The sequence below is a fragment of the Mustela erminea genome, chromosome 3 (assembly GCF_009829155.1).
Source record: "Mustela erminea isolate mMusErm1 chromosome 3, mMusErm1.Pri, whole genome shotgun sequence".
In the NCBI taxonomy this organism is placed as follows: Eukaryota; Metazoa; Chordata; class Mammalia; order Carnivora; family Mustelidae; genus Mustela; species Mustela erminea.
In genome coordinates this window covers 136,097,630-136,118,796 of record NC_045616.1, presented here as the reverse complement: position 1 = coordinate 136,118,796, position 21,167 = coordinate 136,097,630, and the positions used below count along the sequence as shown (strand labels likewise).

The window sequence follows — 21,167 nt, the reverse complement described above, 5'->3', positions numbered from 1 at the left end:
TAATATTATCTTAGCAGCTTACAGACATGTCTGAAACACAAATCTTAAGGCTGCAATGCAAAATTTCCCAACAAAAATGTTTAAATCAACAACTACGATAGATTGACTAATTGATTTTAAGATTTTATTTATTTATTTGACAAAGAGAGCACGTAAATAGGCAGAGCACAGGCAGAGGGAGAGGGAAAAGCAGGCTCCCTGCTGAGCAGGAAGCCCAATGTGAGACTCAATCCCAGGACCCTGAGATCATGACCCGAGTTGAAGGCAGCCACCCAACCGACTGAGCCACCCAGGTGCTGATATGGTAGATATATTTAAATATGACTATACAAACGTATAATTATTAAGAAATCTACAGAATAGGTCATTTATTTCTACTGCTCTTTTTTCTTTTTGACATTTTAAAGATTAATGCCAAGAATCTTTCCTTAAATATCAACTATTCTTAGACATTTTATAATTTCTTTCACAATCAGCAAGTTTTCAAACCCATCCTAGAAAACATTTCTTCTGTAAATACACTTACTTCTTATTTCTGTATCTAGTCATATTACATTTTACACCTGAAGTAGTTCACTGTATTTTCTTAAATGTCGTCAGTAGTACTAAAATCCTGAAATAAGTTTTTTTTTTTTTTTTTTTAAAGATTTTATTTATTTATTTGACAGAGAGAAATCACAAGTAGATGGAGAGGCAGGCAGAGAGAGAGAGAGTGAAGCAGGCTCCCTGCTGAGCAGAGACCCCGATGCGGGACTCGATCCCAGGACCCTGAGATCATGACCTGAACTGAAGGCAGCCGCTTAACCCACTGAGCCACCCAGGCGCCCCAAAATCCTGAAATAAGTTAATTACAAATTATTACTTCTAGAAATTAGAAGTCAAAAGGAACAAGAAGTTAAATATTGCCCAAACATATCTAATTCCCAATCAACTTACTTTCATCATGAACTCTTTCAATGTTGAAGGCTCTGCTATGTTGATTGAAACTTAGCTGCTGTTCATGAAGGTCCACAGGAACAGGGTTTATGCCAGTCCCTTCAAGGTACAACCTGATTCGCTGCCTCCATAACCACCTTAGAAGAGTGAAGGAAAACCAAAGATGTTAAGATAAAGTAAGCTTAGGATGAGGCATTATAATTTCACCAAATTAAGAAAATCATGTTAAAAACCTATTATTCCACGAACAAATTATACCAGAAACACCTAAAACCCAAAGGTTCCTCCTCAAAGACAAATTCAGAGATTTAGTTCTCTTTTCAAAAATAATACAAATATCTCATATATTTGTACAAAATCTCCCACATAACTTGAATTAAAATCAAATTCCTTATTAAGTATCCATTAAATCTAAGGTACTGAGTTAGATACAGCTGTGTTTCACTCATACAAAATTATAACATGCAAAAACAAAACAAAACAAAAAACAAGTAGAAAACCACTCTGAGATTAAAACATTTATTGTATTAAGATGGTCAGACAAAACTCTCTCTCCGAAAGTTCTATAATGATTCTTTTTACAATAAAAAAGAAATCAATGACAAATTTTATAACATTTAAGATTACACCTCAAACTTAAGACACTTTTTTGAGAGCAGGAAAAAAATTAGGTATAATTGATTTCAAAACCAAAAACTGATTTATCAAAAAGCCAGTGGGACAGATTCTGCTAGATTAGTATATAAAAATATACTCCCAATTGGTAGCTATAAACTGGACATTTGTAGAGGTGCCAAACTTTTGAAATGATCAGAAACTAGAATCATTACTAGTGATTCCAGAAATCAAAATTTCATACAATTTAAAAAAAAATTTAAAAAAAGCAGACAAAGCACTTTCTCAAACAGTAAAAATCTAGTCCAAGTCAGGAAATAAAAAGTCGTCCAACTTGGTACTCTCCACTACAATCACCAACCCCATCTCGGCTCCTCCCCCCACGCTTCTGTTTTCAGGATAGCCTGACCACTGAACAAATTACGTTAGAGAAGTATGCTAAAACATCCCCCTACCTGAGAAACACTTAATAAACATCCCAGGAACCTCAGAATGGTGGAGTAAATCCAACCCTCCGCCATTCTGGATAGAAGAGGGGGGTTAAAAATATAAAATCTCAGAGAATTTGAACACTTAGTTTTAGCCAGTAGCATAACTACCCTTGTACCAAACTGCTAAGAACATGTAACAACATTAAGAAAACAGAAACACGGCCTCTATCTCACTGATGGAGAAAACCCCTCCACTTGCAGTTGGGTTACAGGCCAAGTGATTTTTGTCAGCGTTTCTCTACATAGTTCCAGTTGGACTAGAAGAAAGCTAGAGGTTTGTGTGACTAAGCTAATAAAAGTAGCCATAAAGAACAATACAGAACTATGCACTAAGCCAAATATTATCTAACTTGTTCTGTGCAAAAGCATTTCTAGTGGCACATAAAGATATTTATAAAACAACTGTAAGAAATTCCTACCTGAACTCACCACGATAGAACTTCTGTAAGGCTTCTGGGAAGGAATGTGTATATCGAACAGGAAGACATAAATGACCCTCAGACCTTTAAGAGATTTGTAGTGGTATAAAGAAAAGGAAAGAAAGAAAAACTTAATTCAAAATGTATCACTAAACTACAAAAACCAGACATGAAATTTTATACATTTCTGTTCCATATTTCATTTTTTTGGCCACGAAACTTTCTGTACTTTCAGTAAGACAAAAAGACCAAATAGAAAGAGTGGTTTTACATCCATCTTCAATGCTATAATACACACTACTGAAGTTTCCACATCACAGTGAAACTAAAAATAACACCACATTTGCCAGCAACTGATCACCCTACAAAATTATGTAATGGTATGGTGGTATTTGCACCCTACCTTTAAATTATTTAACTATAAACTTTGAGCAAGTCACTTTAGCATCTGCTTTCTCATCTCTAAAAGAGAGATAAAACCACTAATCTCAAAAGGTTATTCTGAGGAATCACACTATCTGTGAAAGTGAACCATAAATCCCTTTTCAATATCATTTAAGATACTGAGTCATGAAGAGGAATCATAAAGCTAATCGATTCCAATCCTTCATTTACTCAAATATATGAGGGTAAACTTCCTCCAGGGAGTGAAGAGCTTGACATAGAAGACAAATATTTTTTTAAAAAAGTACAAATGACAGTGTTAACATTGCCTTTAGTTAATACAGGAAGATGAGCAAACGTGGCACCTAACATGAGGAACAGCATCCAAAAAGTTCAAACATCATTCACATGATGCATTAATCTTGAAATAAAGGTTGAGGAGACTTGGCAAAACAAACTCTTAATCGCTGTACATTATAAGCGTAAAGAGCAGAAAAAAAGGCTTTTACAAAGTTGTGACAAATCAATTTTTTTTTAATCTGTGAGGATCAACACTGAAATTCAGACTAGGCCCTAAGTTTTTTAATTTTCATAGTCACTGCAACACTTTTACACAGTGCTAAATGTACAGAGGGTATCAGTAGCCATTTGCTAGAACAGTACCTGCTAGGGTCAACCAGTCTACAACACCTGGGACAGAGAACAATGTCTCATGAGATTGTAGTCAGATGTCAGCCAGGGCCGTCAGCAGCTGAAGGCCTGAGCTGGCCTGGAGGATTCACTTTCTTTTCTTTTTTTTAAAGATTTTTATTTATTTATTTGACAGACAGAGATCACAAGCAGGCAGAGAGGCAGGCAGAGGGAGAGAGGAGGAAGCAGGCTCCCCGCGGAGCAGAGAGCCCGATGTGGGGCTCGATCCCAGGACCCTGGGACCATGACCTGAGTCGAAGGCAGAGGCTTTAACCCACTGAGCCACCCAGGCGCCCGAGGATTCACTTTCAATGTGGCTCACTCACGTGGCTGGCAAATTGGTGCGAACTACTGGCAAGAGGCCTCAATTCTTCCCCATGAGAGCCTCTCCACAGGGCTGCTGGAGTATCCTCACATGCTGGCTGACTTACCCCAGAATGAGCAATCCAAGAGACTAATACAGAAGCTGTAATACCACTTATGACCTGGCCTTGGAATCCACACACTTTCATACCATATTCCACTGGTCACACAGGCCAGCCCTGATTGAATACAGAAGCAGGGAGAGAACCACATAAAGGTGTGAATGCTGGGCAGCTACCTTGCAGGCTAGTTCCACATGCCTTCTATCCCACTTTAATTATTAAGCATTCAAGTATCATAATTATTTATTGGGCTCAATAAACTGAATGCAGAATACAAACAAGACAAACCAAAGTTATATATTTAATTTAGATGAGTCCATGTAAGTGAACCATCTTAGAAGGGGATCCTCCAGCCCAAGTCAAGCCTTCAGGTGCCTGCAGCCCCTGCTGACGATAACCTCATAAGAAAGCTCAAGCCAACCACCCAGACAAGCTCTGAATTCCGGATACACAGAAACCATGAGCAATAATAAATGATTACTACTGTATAAGCCTCTAAGTTCTGGTCTGATTTGTTATGCAGCATTTGATAACTAATACAGAGGAGAGGAAATTTATGTTGAACATTAACTTCTGGGCTTATTTAAGGCTTGTGAGTACCAGAGTACTTAAGAAAAAGAAGTCAGGCAACCTGAATTACCAAACGAGCTAGGAGGCTTAATACATTGTTGGCCTGAGAAAAGATGAGAAACCAAAGAACTTCTAAAGCCTATTATTCTAGGTAGAAAGTGGAGAAGTAGTACTGCCTGCTTGCCAGTTTCAAAATTCCCACATGCTTATATGAGTATTAAGCCAGCTTTTTGAAGGAAAATATATTTCAACAAATTGTATAAAATGTGATCACTAAAGAATTTCTTAATGATATAAAAATACGCCATTGAGAAGTTCCAAAATATAAATGAATCAACATCGAAGGCAATAAAAAATAATTACTGAATCAATGATCTCAATTACTTACACTCAGGAAACATTTAGTCAGCTAGGTTGAGGTCCTAGCCCTACTCCCTAAGATCATTTAATCACTCATTTCAAAGGTTTATTGTTTATGAACTATGTATAATACTGTAACAGTGATAGAGGAATTAAAATACAATCCTATACTCAGACATTTATAGTCTAATGGAAGAGACAACAACCAAGCAGAAAATAATGTGCTCTCTGCAGAGAATTAGAGTCCAGGAGAGGCACCAGTCTCCAGTGAACAATTACACAACCGAACCACCGAGGAAGTGGTAGAAGGGCACCCCAGGCAAAAAGAAAGCAGCAGCATGTGTAAGGGCATGAAAACAGTATACACCTTCTGGAGAACTCTTTCACATATTCTTTCACATCCTCCTGTTTAAGTATCAACGAACCTCCTCACCAGAGGAAAAGCCTCACCCATGGTGTTAGCAGATGCTCATACTTGACATGCGCACTTAAGTGGGTGATGGAGGAACTGGGTGAATGAAGGTAGTCAAAGGTAAAAACTTCTAATTATAAGATAAACAAATATTGGAGATGTAGCAACACAACAACTGTATATTTGAGTTATAAAGAGTAGATCCTAAGAGTTCTTATCAGAAAAAAAAAAGCACTTTTCTTTCATATCTATAGGAGATGATAAACATTAACTAAGTTTACTGTGGTAATCGTTTCACATTATGTTATTCTGCAGCACACCTTAAATATATGCAGTCTGTCAGTTACAGCTCAACAAAACTGGGCAAAAAATGCAATTAAAAAAACAAAAAAACAAAAAATAAAAAGCAGCCATAATAAGAATCGCAGGGAGTTCCTAGAACTTCAGTAATTTTTTCTGAAAGTAGAGTACCCACAAGTAAAAGAGGCTCAGTGAAACTAAAAAAGCACTAAGGCATTTTCAATGTATTCTGAAGATCATAGGAAAACCCTAGAAGATTTTAATTTAGAAGTAGATACAATCAGATTTGTACTTCGGAAAGAACATGAGTATAATTGATGGGTTGGAATAAGCAAGACTGGAAGCTGTTGCAGTAATTTCAACAACCAGTTATGAAGGCCTATGCTCAGTTAGCAGTGAGGATGGCAAGAGATGGACTCAAAGCTAAGATCCCAAGAACGCAACACTAGACCCACAGACCACTGTGATACAGGGTGGTCCCAGCTTCAGCACAGGTTACGATTTCAGTCATCAAGTATGGTAGGGGAAGGCTAGGGAAACAGGTTCACTTGCAGACATGTTGCCTATTTTTTTTTTAAAGCTTTTATTTATTTTTTTGACAGACAGAGATCACAAGTAGGCAGAAAGGCAGGCAGAGAGAGAGGAGGACAAAGCAGGCTTCCAACTAAGCAGAGAGCCCGACGCGGGGCTCAATCCCAGAACCCTGGGATCATGACCTGAGCTGAAGTCAGGTCATGACCCACTGAGCCACCCAGGTGCGCCCCCCCACCCCACTTTTTTTTTTAAGTAGGCTTCATGCCCAACATAATACTTAAACTCATGACCCGGAGATTCAGGGTCCCATGCTCTAAGACAGAGCCAGCCAGACTTGTTACATTTTTAATGCCACTGGATACTTTCAAATAGAGGACAGTATGGCTAGAATAGCATGAAGAAAGAGAAAAGTAACAGGAGAAAGGACAGAGAATAATCAGGAACCAGAAAATGTAGTGTCTTGTATGTCATAGCTAAGGTGACGAACTGTCCCAGTTTGCTTAGGACTGACAATTTTTCCAGGACATGGAACTTTCAGTGCTAAAACTAGGAAAGTTCTTGGCAAATCAGGGTGAATGGGTCCCCCCCACCCCCAAGTCAGAGTAAATTAGATTTTAAATTAGATAAGATAGATTAGATAAAAATCTTAAATTAGATTTTTATCCTGGGTTCGATGGGGAGCCACCATAAGATTCCGAGCACAGAAGTCACTTAATATTATCAAACTTTCATAAAATGATCACTCTGGCTGAAGTGGGGAGAGAATATAAATAAGGATAAGAGTGGAAGCAAGATCAATGCTGGCTATAAATACTTTGGAGTCACCAGGATTTAAGTTCAACTACAGATATTAATGAGTTACACTGGAGATCGTTTAAAAAGTTAAAGAAAAAGAAGGCCCAGAAGTGAAGACACCATTATTTAAGCAGCGACTTAAATATAACATCCTCCAAAAGAGACAAAGTAGTAGTCACCAAGATTGGGGGGGGTGGAGTGTGTGTGTCATAAATGCCAAAGAATTACAGATGCAACAAAGGAGCAAAAATTTCCCAGAAATCAAGTAAGAGAAGGACTGAAATGTTCAGTAACTTCAGTAACCAGGACATCACTGGTAAGGCAAAAAGAATGTCAATGAACTGGCTGGAGGCAAGCCAGAAAAGATGGAAAAGCTGGCCAAACAGTAACTTAAGTAAGGAAGTGGAGATACCAAGCTTGGAGGTAAAGAGGAAGAAAAAGAATAATAACCAAGAGAGAGACACAGGGTAAAGGAGTGATTACATTTTCTTAAAAGAGTATAGTCTTGACCAAGTTTTTAGACTCAGAAGAAGCATGCTGGAGAGAGGGGAAGAAAGGGAACAAATAACAGAAAAAGATTTTGTTCCGAAGCCAGGGAAAAGTTGAAAAGTCCAATGATTTCTATTTCCTTTATGAGGTAAGAGAAGACTAATGCTGAAGGATAAAGGGTAAGGAAGGCAAGAAGCATATAGTTCAATAACCCTGAAGTAGCTACCGCAGAGCACGGGGAAGAAGAGAGGAAGACCTGAGCCACACAGAAAGGTTTTTTGAACAACTCTGAGGGTCCAGTTCTAAGTGCTAGAAATAAAAAACTGGAAGTAAATTTGGGCCCAAATAAGTCACCAAGCTTAAGTTTCTACTCCCCCAGGCCCAGATGGCCTCAGCAGTGCTGAAGAAGGAATAAAAAGGATCATAGACTGATGCAGGACTGAACAGAAAGACAGTGGTACAAAATGTTTAAGAGGTTTGTCAAGAGGGGCACCCGAGTGGCTCAGCTGGTTAAGCTTCCAATTCTTGATTTTGTCTCAGGGCTGTGAGATCAAGCCCCTCATGGGCTCCACACTAGGCATGGAGCCTGCTTATGATTCTCTCTCTCCCTCTCTAGCCCCTTCCCCACATTACATGTGCACTCCCTCCACCCAAAAGGAAAAGGAAAGGGAAAAGGAAAGGAGGGAGACAGAGACAAAGGAAGGAAGGAAGGAAGGAGAATTTTGTCAAGAATGTGAATGAAGTGAGGGAAAACTAAGAAAATAGAGGGGCTTAACACACTAAAAACCACAGGGCAGATTTAGTAGGATTGAGGGAATAAGACTATTGTTAAAGACAGGAGGCTGTGGTCAGAGTGGAATTAAGATTTAAGCTACAGGGTAACTCTAAATGATCATGAAGTCCAGGTATAGTCATGGCTGCAGGTGGCTGGAAAAGAATGATGCTAAATGTCAGTGAAGCTGAGGAAAGAAAAAAAAAGAAGTGGTGACAGGATTTGGTCTCTTCATTAATGCAATGCAGTCACCCAGAAAAATCAGCAAAGGCATAACCAGGAAAGCAGATGAGAGACATAAGGAAGGGCAGAAAATGGGACATTAAGTCATCCCTTTTCAGCGATACCAAAGGTCACCAATATCCAACTAGGTCAAGGGCTCAGCTCTATTCTGCCAAAAGGTACTACTCCCAGACTACCTGGGAAGTCCAATATGAAGACTCCTCATCCCATGTCATAATTTTCTACCACTAATGGTAGTAAATGCATTTATATTTCTCATGCCTGAGCTATACACGAGAGGTAGGGCCTTGAAAACCACCACATAGAAGAAAATTCTACTAACAGTAGAAATTAACTGTACATGCCTGAATTTCATCTCTAAAATGTTTCTGGTACACAGTTCTAACACTCATAACCAGCAGCAGTGATCTTTCCACTTAATCATCACACACCACAGTAAGCTCCCTATAGCAACAAAGCACAGTGATGTGACCATGGTGCAGAAAATAAAAGAGCTCCTCAGAGTTAAGATTTATCAGAAATAGATAGTATGCAAAGCAAAGAACTGTATGTATAACATACACAGCAAACTAAAATACCATGTTTTTCCTTACCGTTCTGGATCAGTGTTTACTCCAATAACTGGTTTAAGTCTATCTAAGACTTTACTTGCTGCCAGAAGCATCGTGCCGTCACCTAAAGGACATAAAACATAACCAGTTTTGTAACAAATCTGGTTTTTAACATCATTTTGAACACAAGTCCTTTTGCTTTAACAATCACACTCCTACTCCATCCACCCTGCTGACCACCACAGTCCATTCTACTTCCTTTCTACCCACTATCCCTAATCCAGAATTTCTCAACAGCGGCAAGACTGACATTTTAGGCCAGATAGTTCTTTGTTGGGGCGGTGGGGGGAGCGGTCCTGTGCATTACAGGATGTTTAGCCATATCCATGGTCTCTACCTTCTGGAAGCCCCATAGTAGCTCCCAGCTGGGAACCACTGCTCCAATCCTTATCATTCTACTAACCAAATCTCCTTCCTTCTGCCATAACATCAGTCCAAATTCAGACATTATTTTAAAGAGAATACATCCAACAAAGTGTCCAGTGTAGATTTTTCTAACAAATGCTATCAATTTAAAGCTCTGGCAACAATGCTCACTTGATAATAAAGTTCAGGAAAGATAGCTGTAAGTATATTGGAGTCAGAGTGGGATGGAATTTATCTCATTGAACTTTTAAACAATTTCATCTTTTAAGGCTGGCATAACTAAACCAAAATACAGTTACAACTCATCTTTTGAATCCTATTTGAAGTCAAATGCACACTTTATTTTTTATTTTTTTTATTTTTTCTTTATTTATCTGACAGAGATCACAAGTAGGCAGAGAGGCAGGCAGAGAGAGAGGAGGAAGCAGGCTCCCTGCAGAGCAGAAAGCCCAAGGTGGGGCTCGATCCCAGGACCCCGGGATCAAGACCTGAGCCGAAGGCAGAGGCTTAACCCACTGAGCCACCCAGGTGCCCCAAATGCACACTTTAAATATACACAGAGAAACAGACACAGAACCTCACAATAACATCATTCACTACAAAAGTGAAATGTTTTATATATCAGATATTTTAAATCTTATCCTAAAAATTCCAAAATGCATCTTGTGGTAGGAATCAGAAGACTTCATTACAGCTAGACCACAGGGTGTCTGGAAATGCATAGTAAAGAGCATTTCCGTATTACATCTTTACCTCTGTAAAACTCTTACCTCCTGCAGCTATGACAGCATCTGCCCATCGAACAATCTCTTCATCATATTCTCTCCTCTTTACCAGACGAACCTCGATTCCCTCATTCCTAAGATAAAAAAGTAAAGGTTATATAAAATGTCTACTAACAACATGAAGGATGTTTTGAGAGACAGGTTATTACAATAATGTAAAAAAACCAAACTTGTTTTATAAACAAATTTATGTTTAGTTTTGCAAGGTTAACTTCATTTTCATTTATTTAATTACAACAGCCAATTTACTATGGTCAAGAAGCATATGAATAAACCAAAAGTTAATGACTATCCCAAATCTCTATGTGCTTCAAAAACATCTTGTTTTGCCCCTGACAAACAGCAGTATCAATAAATTAGAATTCCATTTCATTTTCTCTATTCCTCTGATGCTAAAATTCACTAATACAAATGGTCGAGAAGTGTAGTATCTCGAGACCTTTTAATTATAAAAAGTCATTATTTTAAACCAACAAATATTCATTCAGTGTCAGACACTGAAACAATGACCAAAATACTTTCTATTTTGCATGTTATCACACTGATTCTCTTATATACATATAAACTTATTCACTGACTGCATTAACTGAATTTACAGTTCCTATAATTTTTAGACATTCAAAGAATATTTTAACAAACACCCATATAATACAGTATTCAGTTTAATAAGACAATACAAATACAGTTGAAGCCTAATGGATACAGAATTACCTCTGTAGAAAAGGCACTTCTCAGACCAAATATTAACTGAAAATCTGTGCAATTTTCACAGTACAATAAAAATTTCCTTAAAAACACTAATTTCAACTCCATTAACCACGATATAATTTTCTGAAAATGATCTTATAATGGCAATCTTTACTAAAAATCTCAAGATCATCTGCGAATAAAAACTGGAAGTCCCGAATACAAATGCCCATCAAAGCTCCAATCCCATTAACTTACCGTAAACTATCTAGAATATGTTCTACATTTTTGGTGTGAATATGATGTCGTTCAAGCAGTCCACTGTAGCTAGAGCCTTTCAATGCAAGCTATATCAAGATAAAACAAATTCTGTCACATTACATGACATATATTATACATTATAACATATCTCTTTAAAAAGCCCTATAAAAAGTATAATGGGTTTTTTTAAGGCACATTTTTATGACTACAAGTTTAAACTGAACTAGAAAAGTCTGATTTTAGAAAATCATAATTTGCTTTCAATATTAAATACAGCATTAATTTTCCTGAATTATGTAGTTAATAAGATCTCAAAATTTGCTTATTTTTCAACTTGAGTGTTTTTTTAATTAATTAATTTATTTTTTTAAAAGATTTTATTTATTTATTTGACAGACAGAGATCCAAGTAGGCAGAGAGGCAGGCAGAGAGAGAGGAGGAAGCAGGCTCCCCACTGAGCAGAGAACCCGATGCGGAGCTCGATCCCAGGACCCCGAGATCATGACCTGAGCTGAAGGCAGAGGCATTAACCCACTGAGCCACCCAGGCGCCCCTTGAGTGTTTTTTTTAATGAATTTGTAACACATCACATGCGGCTACTTGAAGACCAAAGATAAACTAGTATTTTAGAAGGCAGTTAGATGACCTTTGTTCCACTTGGATTTGCAGCTCTCTTCTGTTCACATTTATGAACTCTATTTGGCATTTACCCCACGCAATCCAAACAAAGGCCGGGTTAGCTCCCAGAAATTGGGTAACTTTTAGATATGAAGATATATATCCTTCAAGAATTATCTCTCCTAGTCCACTGATGTGTATTTTTGCAATGTCTTTTGCAATTATGTCTACGAAATAATCCATAAAGTAAAATGTTGAGAGAAGTTTAGACATATCCTTAGTGCATATCCATTTAATCAACTATGAGATTTGTCCGGTAGAGAGAATTAAAAAGCATGTTATTTTCTTTCCTTCTCCAACTTCCCTTAATACTCTGCCTCTTGATGGTACAGTATCTGTTTTTCAAGTACATGTCCAAAATACAATCTTAAATATATTCCTTTTAGATTACTCAATTAAAAGTAAAACCAAATTTTAGGTAGCATCCTTAATATGTATTTTACCTTTTAATAATTATTAATAACAAAATATCAAAGATACATATATATAAAATTTTTTTAAAATACATATAATCTTATTGTCCCAGGACAATTTATGTTAATATTTTGATATCTATCTTTCTAGTCTGTTTATGAATATGGGGTTAAGAGTTTTAAAATAGTTTTGTCCTTACTCTACAATCAAAAGGGAAATGTAGGCTCCTCAAAAGAGGGAGAGGAGGACATATTTGGCTATTTGATAATACACAGATGTTAACTCAAAAAGATCCATTAGATCTGATAATCTGTACAACACTCTGGAACCTAGACATAAGCTTCATATTTAGACAGATCATACTAACATCAAAAGTATTTTTAAAGGGAAGCAGTGACCAAGGTCATAATTAGATAATCCTTCATTTAATTAAAAAAAAATCAACATATAATAGGTTTGAAAAACTGTTTTAAGAATAGAATTTCTGAATATAAATGAACATAGCATTAACATTCAGATTATTATACTACCATTACCCAATTACAAATTAACTAAAACCGTACTAACCATCCCTCAGTAAATATGGATCACAATGCTCTTCATCTCTACTCTCTCCCTGGTGATCTCTAGCTTCGAGGTTTTCCGTGAGAGATCTGTATGCAGAGGACTCCCAACTGCTAAACTTGGCTTCTCTTCAGGGCTCCAAATAAATGTATGCAACAGTGTATCTGACATCTTTCTCTGGATATCTAACTGGAATCTCAAACTAAAATACTCAGTATCAACAGCCCTCTTAGTGCAGTGGGCAGAGAGTCAATCTCATTAAATACTCAATATCAAACTCCTGACTTTTCTAACAGATTAGTTACTATGGTATATTATTTTGTTACAGTTACAGTAATTACCTCTCATGAGCCCATTTCAAGAGTGAATACACAGCTAGAAATTGAAATCTAAAATAATTCATTCATTCAAATATTTGAGTGCCTACTACTGTATTAGTTTAAACATTAATTTAGCTCAATCAAGTGCATTTAATGGGGCACTGAACACTGGCAAGGACAATGAGAACTAACTCAAATGTATAAGAAGGCTATTAAAATAGTTTCAACAAATGTACTGCATCTAACCTGCTATAAATAGAACTTAAGAGTAGCTGGTCCCCAGTTTCCTGTCCAGATTTTTATCCTCTAATTTTTGGTTTGGACTATATAGAACATGTACCCAAGAATACAGGACAGAAATCCTTATGTATGATAACTGTAAATTCTAGTTTGGTTGTTCAGAAGCTTTTGTGCTCACTTCCTGGCTCTCAGCAAACTCCAGAAAATTAAGATTACTCAGCAGTTGAATGTTAAGAAACTGTGCTTTGAGATGGTGAAGGGGGTTTAAATTTGTGGAGAAAATAATTTTGAAGCACTAACAAAAACCTTCAAGTTTTCCATGATTTTAATAAGTCTTGCTACCAACACTAAAATTCCTAAATTTCCAAACCTGAATACAAAATTTATTTAGCATCAGAATAGTTAATATTGGGGCAGAAATATCATTTCATTCTGTTCCCACCCAGGTTGTTTTTTGTGAATTCTCTAGCAACTCATGTTCAGTACATTTATTGAGAGAATACAAGTTCTTATATTAATTATTTTCTTTAAAGATATAGATGGTTGGGCTAATAAGCTTCATTAATATGGACTGGCTAAACTAGGCAAATACAAGATAAGGCATTTTATAAAATGCCTTAGTGAAAGCATCAATTACAAAGCCTGAAATCACTATTCAACTGGCACGTACAGTTTTTCAAGTTCTCTTCTCATTCAAAGGCTGGTAAAAATTGCTAGCTATCCCTCCGAAAATAACAAGACCTCAAAGATTTAAAACCATACTTTAATCAAAAACACATTCTTTATGTCCTACAATGAAGAGATCAGAGAAATTACTAAAATTTAGAACACATTCTCAATTCTGCAATGCTACACCACCAGTATTAGCACCAGTTTTAATATCCTCCCCCCAAAAAAGACTGTTGATGTGCATTAAAAACAAAGTTATAAGATTATTCACCAGAATATCTGGAAAAAGCAATGTGAATCTAAAAGATCAGTCCGACATATTTCCTATCATATTCTATGTCAGTCCAACATACTTCAGTGAAAGAGCAAAAAAAGAGTTTCATTCAAGGAGTAAGAGTTTCTCCTACAAAATCTACAAAAACCAATATCACTTCTCCTTAGGTGGCTCCAAAGTTAAGATACAACAAAGCATGAAAGGAATAAAGGAGGAAACTGAACCAACAAAAATTTGCCGACCTTAAAGTTAGATGTGGTAGTTAGGCTATTTCCTAAATGATCCAACCACTTTTATTAAAATATCATAGATATTTTTAATTGGCCAAAACTGAATTTATTACAAATACAAATTTTTAAGATTTATTTTATTAGTCAGTTGAATGCCACTTACTTTGTACTCAAGGTACTAATTCACATGAAAGCTCAATAAGGGAAGGAAATCCATCTTTAACACATAAGAAATGCACAAACTTTCTGGAACAATGACAGTTTGGTCCATAAACTCACAAGGCATAATTTAAGCACTCTTAAAAGCATACCCACTTACCTAAATGGTGCAGTGAGTGTTAATTCAGAATTGCCTTAAAATGAATAGTAACACCTAGTCAACAGCTAAAAAGTAAACTTCCACCTACCATGATCAAGCCTGCTACAGTGAAGCTGAAGTATTTCTTGAGATATATTTGGCATCTATCTTGGATCACTTCAGTTTCGCTCTCCTTTCTCTCAGGTGCTTACCTTTAGTTTCCCCATCATTCTCTTTCTATTTCTGCATTCCTCTTTTTATTCTGTTCACCTACTCCCTCATATATTGGGATCGTTCAAGGTTCCATCTTTAACTTTCTTCTCTCGTCCCACATAATTTTCCCTGAGTTACTTCCTCACTCCAGGGACTTGATCTCCCAAGTATGCACCAGTAACTATGAAATATATACTGTCAGCTTACGCCATTCTCTTGAGCTACAGGCTCAAATTCAAAGGTCTACATTAAATCCCCCCACTAGTAGATCAAGTACCTCTCACCAAAACCATCCAAATCCGATGACATATTCCTCCTTCAAATTTGCTCTTCCCCCATATATCAGTTAACAATACTTAGATAATCAACAGAATAAACCCAAGTATCCCGTTTAATTCTCCCCTCACACTCAATCTCCATGTGGCCAAGTACAATAACTATACCTGTAAACTGCTTCTCTAACCCGTCCTTCACATGCATGCTGCCACCGCTTGGCTTCTGGACCTCAGCTCTTCTCCAGTCTCGTGCAATAGCCTGCCTCCAGAACTGCTAACTGAGTCTTCAGTCTTTATTTCCCATTCCGCCAACCTAACAACCACCACCAGGAGGCTGATTTCATACTAGTTCCAGAATGCTAAAGTCTCAGAAAAATTGACCCTCCACTCCACTCTTATGGGGAAGGAGAGTAGGAGTGATAGTTGTATTCTCCTGCTAAAATAGACTGAAAATTACTAGGACATAAAGCCAACTCCTGCACATGACATTTAATACTTATAAGGTCTGGCTTACCTATTTAGCTTCTATAAACTTATTCATGAACAAAGATTTCCAAACTGCCCTTAAAATGGTTGTCACATCAATTTATTGATGACAACCACATTACTAAGAAAAAAATAAACTCTACTACATTTTAACTGGTTCAACTGTTTCATGTTATCTTTTATTTCAAATGAGTATATGCACTTAATCATGATATAAAATTTTTCTGACTGTGGATTAGAGTCAAAAACATTTAAGTTCTTTTTGTTGGCAAAAAAATTAACTTCCCCCTGTCTTTTTTTTTTTTTTTTTTAAGATTTTAGGGGCGCCTGGGTGGCTCAGTGGATTAAGCCGCTGCCTTCGGCTCAGGTCATGATCTCAGTGTCCTGGGATCGAGCCCCGCATCGGGCTCTCTGCTCAGCGGGGAGCCTGCTTCCCCTTCTCTCTCTGCCTAGCTCTCTGCCTGCTTGTGATCTCTCTCTGTCAAATAAGTAAATAAAATCTTTACAATAAATAAATAAACAAACAAATAAATAAATAAAAGATTTTATTTATTTGACAGAGAGAGATCACAAGTAGGCAGAGAGGCAAGGAGAGAGAGAGGAGGAAGCAGGCTCCCTGCCAACCCCGAGCAGAGAGCCCGATGTGGGACTTGATCCCAGGACCCTGAGATCATGACCCAAGCAGAAGGCAGAGGCTCAACTCCCTGAGCCACCCAGGAGCCCCCCTGCCGTCTTGCTAGTACTATTCTCTCCCATTCACATATAAATTCTTCCTTATTCTTTAATATTTAATTAAGATATCCTGAACTTAAAAGATATCATTTCACACTTATCACTTTGGCAAAAATGTAAAAGTCTACCAAGTGCCACGAGAACATGGGGAATCACGGAGCTGTTCAATGCTTATGGACATATTTGTACTTCTAATTGCATTTTCTAATTAAAAAAATGGAAACAACCTAATTATCCAAACAATGTAATACTAGACAGCACTTAAAGTGAATGAACTTTAAAAGAAAGTAAAAAAAAAAAAAATCAAGACTGTCACTTCCTCCAAGAAATTGGCTTAAAAATAACAACAAAAACCACATAAGCAGGAGTTAAATTCAACAAATCTTCATGCCTTTTTAGTGGTCTATTTTATAAAGGAAACACTTTGAAGTGACCAAAGCAGTACCATTTTAGGTACCTAATTCAGTAAATAATAGTGGCATTTACATAATGATCATTACTGTGCCTGAAAAATTAGAATTATGCTGCTCTAAATTATGTAAATTATAGATTAACTTCATCTTCCTAAAAATTATATAAGCAAGGAAAAGCAGACATTATTATACCTATTTCAGAGTCAAAGAGGCTGATAAATAGAGAGAGGTTAGGTTACTTGCTCAAGTTTATAAAGCTAATAAACTGGTACCAGGATCAAAACTCCTATCTCCTGCTCTTAATTCAGGACTTGCCCACTACAGACTCCTAACATTCCTATGTTAGCTATACATTTCACTTCTGCTTGAAAATACTCATTAATGCCCTAAGCCTCAATTTAATGATTAAGCTATATAGGCCAATCAAGAACTATTCTGTTCCCAAGTCCCAATTCTACCAACCTTCAGTTAGGAAGAAGAGAACCAATCAGCTAACCTCTTCTTGAATGAAAAAGTCTTACAGAGGTTGGTCGAATTTCCTGCACAATCCACATCATATAGAATGAACTTTGCCAAGGAAAGAAAAAACCCACACACTTGCTGATATTCTGAAATACACATTTCTGTTACATATTAACAAAGATTACTGATAGTGAAAAATAAAGTTAACTTACACTTTACTAGCTGAGAAGATATTAATGTGCATCGATACTTTACTCAAAATGTCATTCATATAATTGAAAATATAGGAAAAGGGATCATAGTAAGACATTATGTTATTTACAAGCTCACGGCTGCCCACATATATCTTGTTTCTAAAATCTCCCCCAGGTAATCCTGATACAGTGAAGGGGGAAAATCAGGGCTCTAAAGCACATTGGTCAATGATTATGTTAATGGCAGAATTTCAGCTCCTGTAATATTCAATCCTTTTACATCTTCAGGAGTCTCCTATGTAGCTGCAAATATTTATGGAAGGAGTATATCATAAGCCTCTATTTTCCAAGATGTATTCCACAAAATTTGACATGTTTTTCTAATCTGCACCCCTTCCCCCACCAAATCCTATGGTCAAATAAAAATTCTGTCTTGTTTAGGTTTATGTTTCTCAAACGTATTTAACCATGAAACTCTTGTTCCTGTACCAACTCGTGCTGGTAACCTCAACCTTAAGCATTCAGCAGCTAAAATCTTCTGGAAGAATGATAGTTGGAAATAAGGCTCTGGAGCCTCCAGGAGAAAAGAACCAAAACTCATTTTTAAAAAATCAGAACCCTTTTTGGTGGGGATGGGAAGATAGAGAGGATGATGAATAAGATGAGGTCATTGCCCTCAAGTCTAGAGAAGAAAATAATCAGATTATACTCAAAGGTGGAAAGCTCAAATATGGAAGTATTAGGAAGATACAGTAAAGAACATCTAACACAACCCTGGTAGCAGAAGGGAGCACAGCCAGGTTCCCAAGGAAGGCTTCCTGTGGAAGTAATGTCTGGAGCTTGACCTCAAAGGAAGGCTAGGAACTGGCTAGAGGAAGGAAGAACATTCAAAGCAAAAGAGGCTGCAAAAGTAAAGACATTAACAGATGCAAATCAAACCGTCCTGAAATACCATTTTTTCACGGACCAGCCTGGTAAGACACCCAGAATGTGATAAACGGCTTATGGAGGGGGGAAAGCACCTTTCATCCATTGCTGGTGAAGGTATACTTTGGTACAGCTTCCAAGGGAAGCAATTTGGTGATACCTATTAAAAATTCAAATGCACATGCCTTTTGACCCAACAATTCTACCTTTAGATATTTATCTTCAAGTTTGATTCACATGCAAATAAATTAACACAAATGTTATTCATTATAGAATGTATTTTAATAAATTAAGACATGTACACAACGGAATACTATACATACTATTTTAAAGAAAAAACAGGTGCAGAATAGCTTAAAAAGTATATAATCACTAAGTAAAAAAGGATGAGACAAAGAAAAATATTTCACTGTGCTGATTTGTATGTATAGATTATTTCTGGAAGGAAAAACAAGAAACTGCTAACAGTGGCTACTTCCAGGGACAAAAACTGTGTGCCCAGTGACAAGAATAAGAGAAAGGCTTTTCAATGCACACCCTTCTGTATCTTTTACATACTGAACCATTTTAATGCACTACTAGGTCAGTAAATACACCACCTAATGAAAATAAAAGTAGTTTGAAATTAATGGAAAATGAAGCTCAGGACAAAAACTGATCAGAAATGAAGCTCAAGAGGTAGACAGGAGCCAGTTCATGAAGGGCCTTATCTGGAGTACTAAGTAAGGATCCTAAAGGTTCCCATACAGCAGTGTTTCTCAAAGTGTCATCTGGGGACCACTTGCAAACCTGGAGAACTTGTTAAAAATGCAGATCCCTGGACAGAGCTAGCAAACTTAAGGGTGTGGTTCAGGATGGCAGAGTCTGGAGTCTCCAGGAACTGAATCAGAATCTTGCTGTGCTAAGGTTCAGGCATCCTCATTTTAACAAATTTCCTAGCTGATTCTACTGGTTAAGGGGAAGGAGCTTTTGAGAAGTTCTGAACAGAGGAATAAAGCGGCCAGATGTTCACTTTAGATAGAGGACTCTGGTGCCTGTATCTGAAAGATTTGAAGGAGTGAGATTCTGTTAGAAAGCCCTGGAAGTACTCCAGATCATATTCTTTAATTTGATAAATACTCCCATACACTACACTCAATGCATACCATGTGGCAAAAGTATCTGCCCAAGAATTATAACCTAAGCTACACCATCATATTCAGGATACATGGTAAGGGAAATAAAATCCAAGGTGCTGCATCTCCTAAGTATGCTAAGAAAGCAATAACTAGGAATAATTTAATCCAGTAATACAGGGACTGCCAAATGAAATTATTCTATCCCATTATAAAGATAATTAAATTAAAAAAAAACTAAAAATGGCAACCATTAAAGAAGGTTGCTTCTGGGTTGGGATAAAGGAAGAGAAGAGTAGAAACAGTTCCGATTTTATTTGGTATATACTATGTTTAAATAAAACGTAACTCTTTGGCCAATAAGCCATGTTTACAATGTCAAAACCCTTTCCAATCAGCTTTGATTCACTTAAAGATCTAATTTGTTGAGTTCCATGGACCCTATTAATAAAAATTCCACATCTCTGAATAGCTGCATCTCTTACGATGTAAGCAAATCACAGTAATAGTTTAATTAGCCCTTGCAAGGTAATGAGTCAGTAGAGGTAACGTACCTTCGAAGGCACCTTCCTAGAAATTCACAAGAAACATCGCAAGATTTAAAAAAATAAAGTAGTGCAACCAATGTGAACGAGTAACTGGAAGTCAGACTTTGACCAACTTTGAAAGATAGAAACCTACTCTGTACGGGCTTTAACAACTAAGTATTTCCTCTAAGTTTCTACAAAGTGAGAAAACTATGAGGGTTGAGGGTATAAAATTACACTGACACTCCATCCTTCATCTTTTATTCGCATTTTAACAAATAACCTAACACAGACCTATTCTGCAACAAAACCACCACCTCAACAACAAAAGAGAACCCTCTGATCAAAAAATTCAGGTTACCATGACACTACAGACATTAAGAGGTATGCTGCCAGAGACTAAAGTAAGCACATGGACACTTTCTTTTACACCCAATTCAGGTGATTCATATATCTTAATATCTTTTACACAGCTCAGTATTCTTTGGCTTGCACTCAACCTAATGCTATTCCACTCTGAACGGTGCCTTTAATATAAATGGTAAAACAAACTCAAATCAGTAAGGAGCTAATCCAATAAAACATAATTGAAATGTGCCTTGCAATTACAAAACCATGTGTTCTATAGCACAAAAGTTTTAACTCAAAGTTTTCTTATCCCAAACAACATTGCCTAGCCAAAGACAAATATTTACCTTAGAGATTTCTCTTTAGATACTCAGAGTGGGTACACCAGGTAGTTCAATTTTTATTTTATTTATTTATTTTTTATTTTTTTATTTTTTTATTTTTTTATTTTTTAAAGATTTTATTTATTTTTCAGAGACAGAGGGAGAGAGCGCGAGCGAGCACAGGCAGACAGAGAGGCAGGCAGAGGCAGAGGGAGAAGCAGGCTCCCTGCCGAGCAAGGAGCCCGATGTGGGACTCGATCCCAGGACCCTGGGATCATGACCTGAGCCGAAGGCAGCTGCTTAACCAACTGAGCCACCCA

General features: G+C 37.1%; 1 protein-coding gene across 3 annotated transcripts in view; it reads right to left on the bottom strand.

The window, feature by feature from the left end:
* Positions 1-21,167, bottom strand: part of NADK2 (NAD kinase 2, mitochondrial) — a 45,584-nt gene that overhangs the window by 22,088 nt on the left and 2,329 nt on the right. For 2 of the 3 annotated variants that reach the window (XM_032337594.1, XM_032337595.1), the window contains exons 2-6: positions 11,143-11,231; positions 10,183-10,271; positions 9,029-9,110; positions 2,462-2,545; positions 937-1,073 (exon numbers count right to left, since the gene is read on the bottom strand). In XM_032337594.1, coding sequence (XP_032193485.1) covers positions 937-1,073; positions 2,462-2,545; positions 9,029-9,110; positions 10,183-10,271; positions 11,143-11,231 — 481 coding nt within the window. Of the gene's footprint in view, positions 1-936; positions 1,074-2,461; positions 2,546-9,028; positions 9,111-10,182; positions 10,272-11,142; positions 11,232-15,405; positions 15,483-21,167 lie in introns of those variants that run through there. The other variant, XM_032337596.1, reaches the window with a different exon arrangement.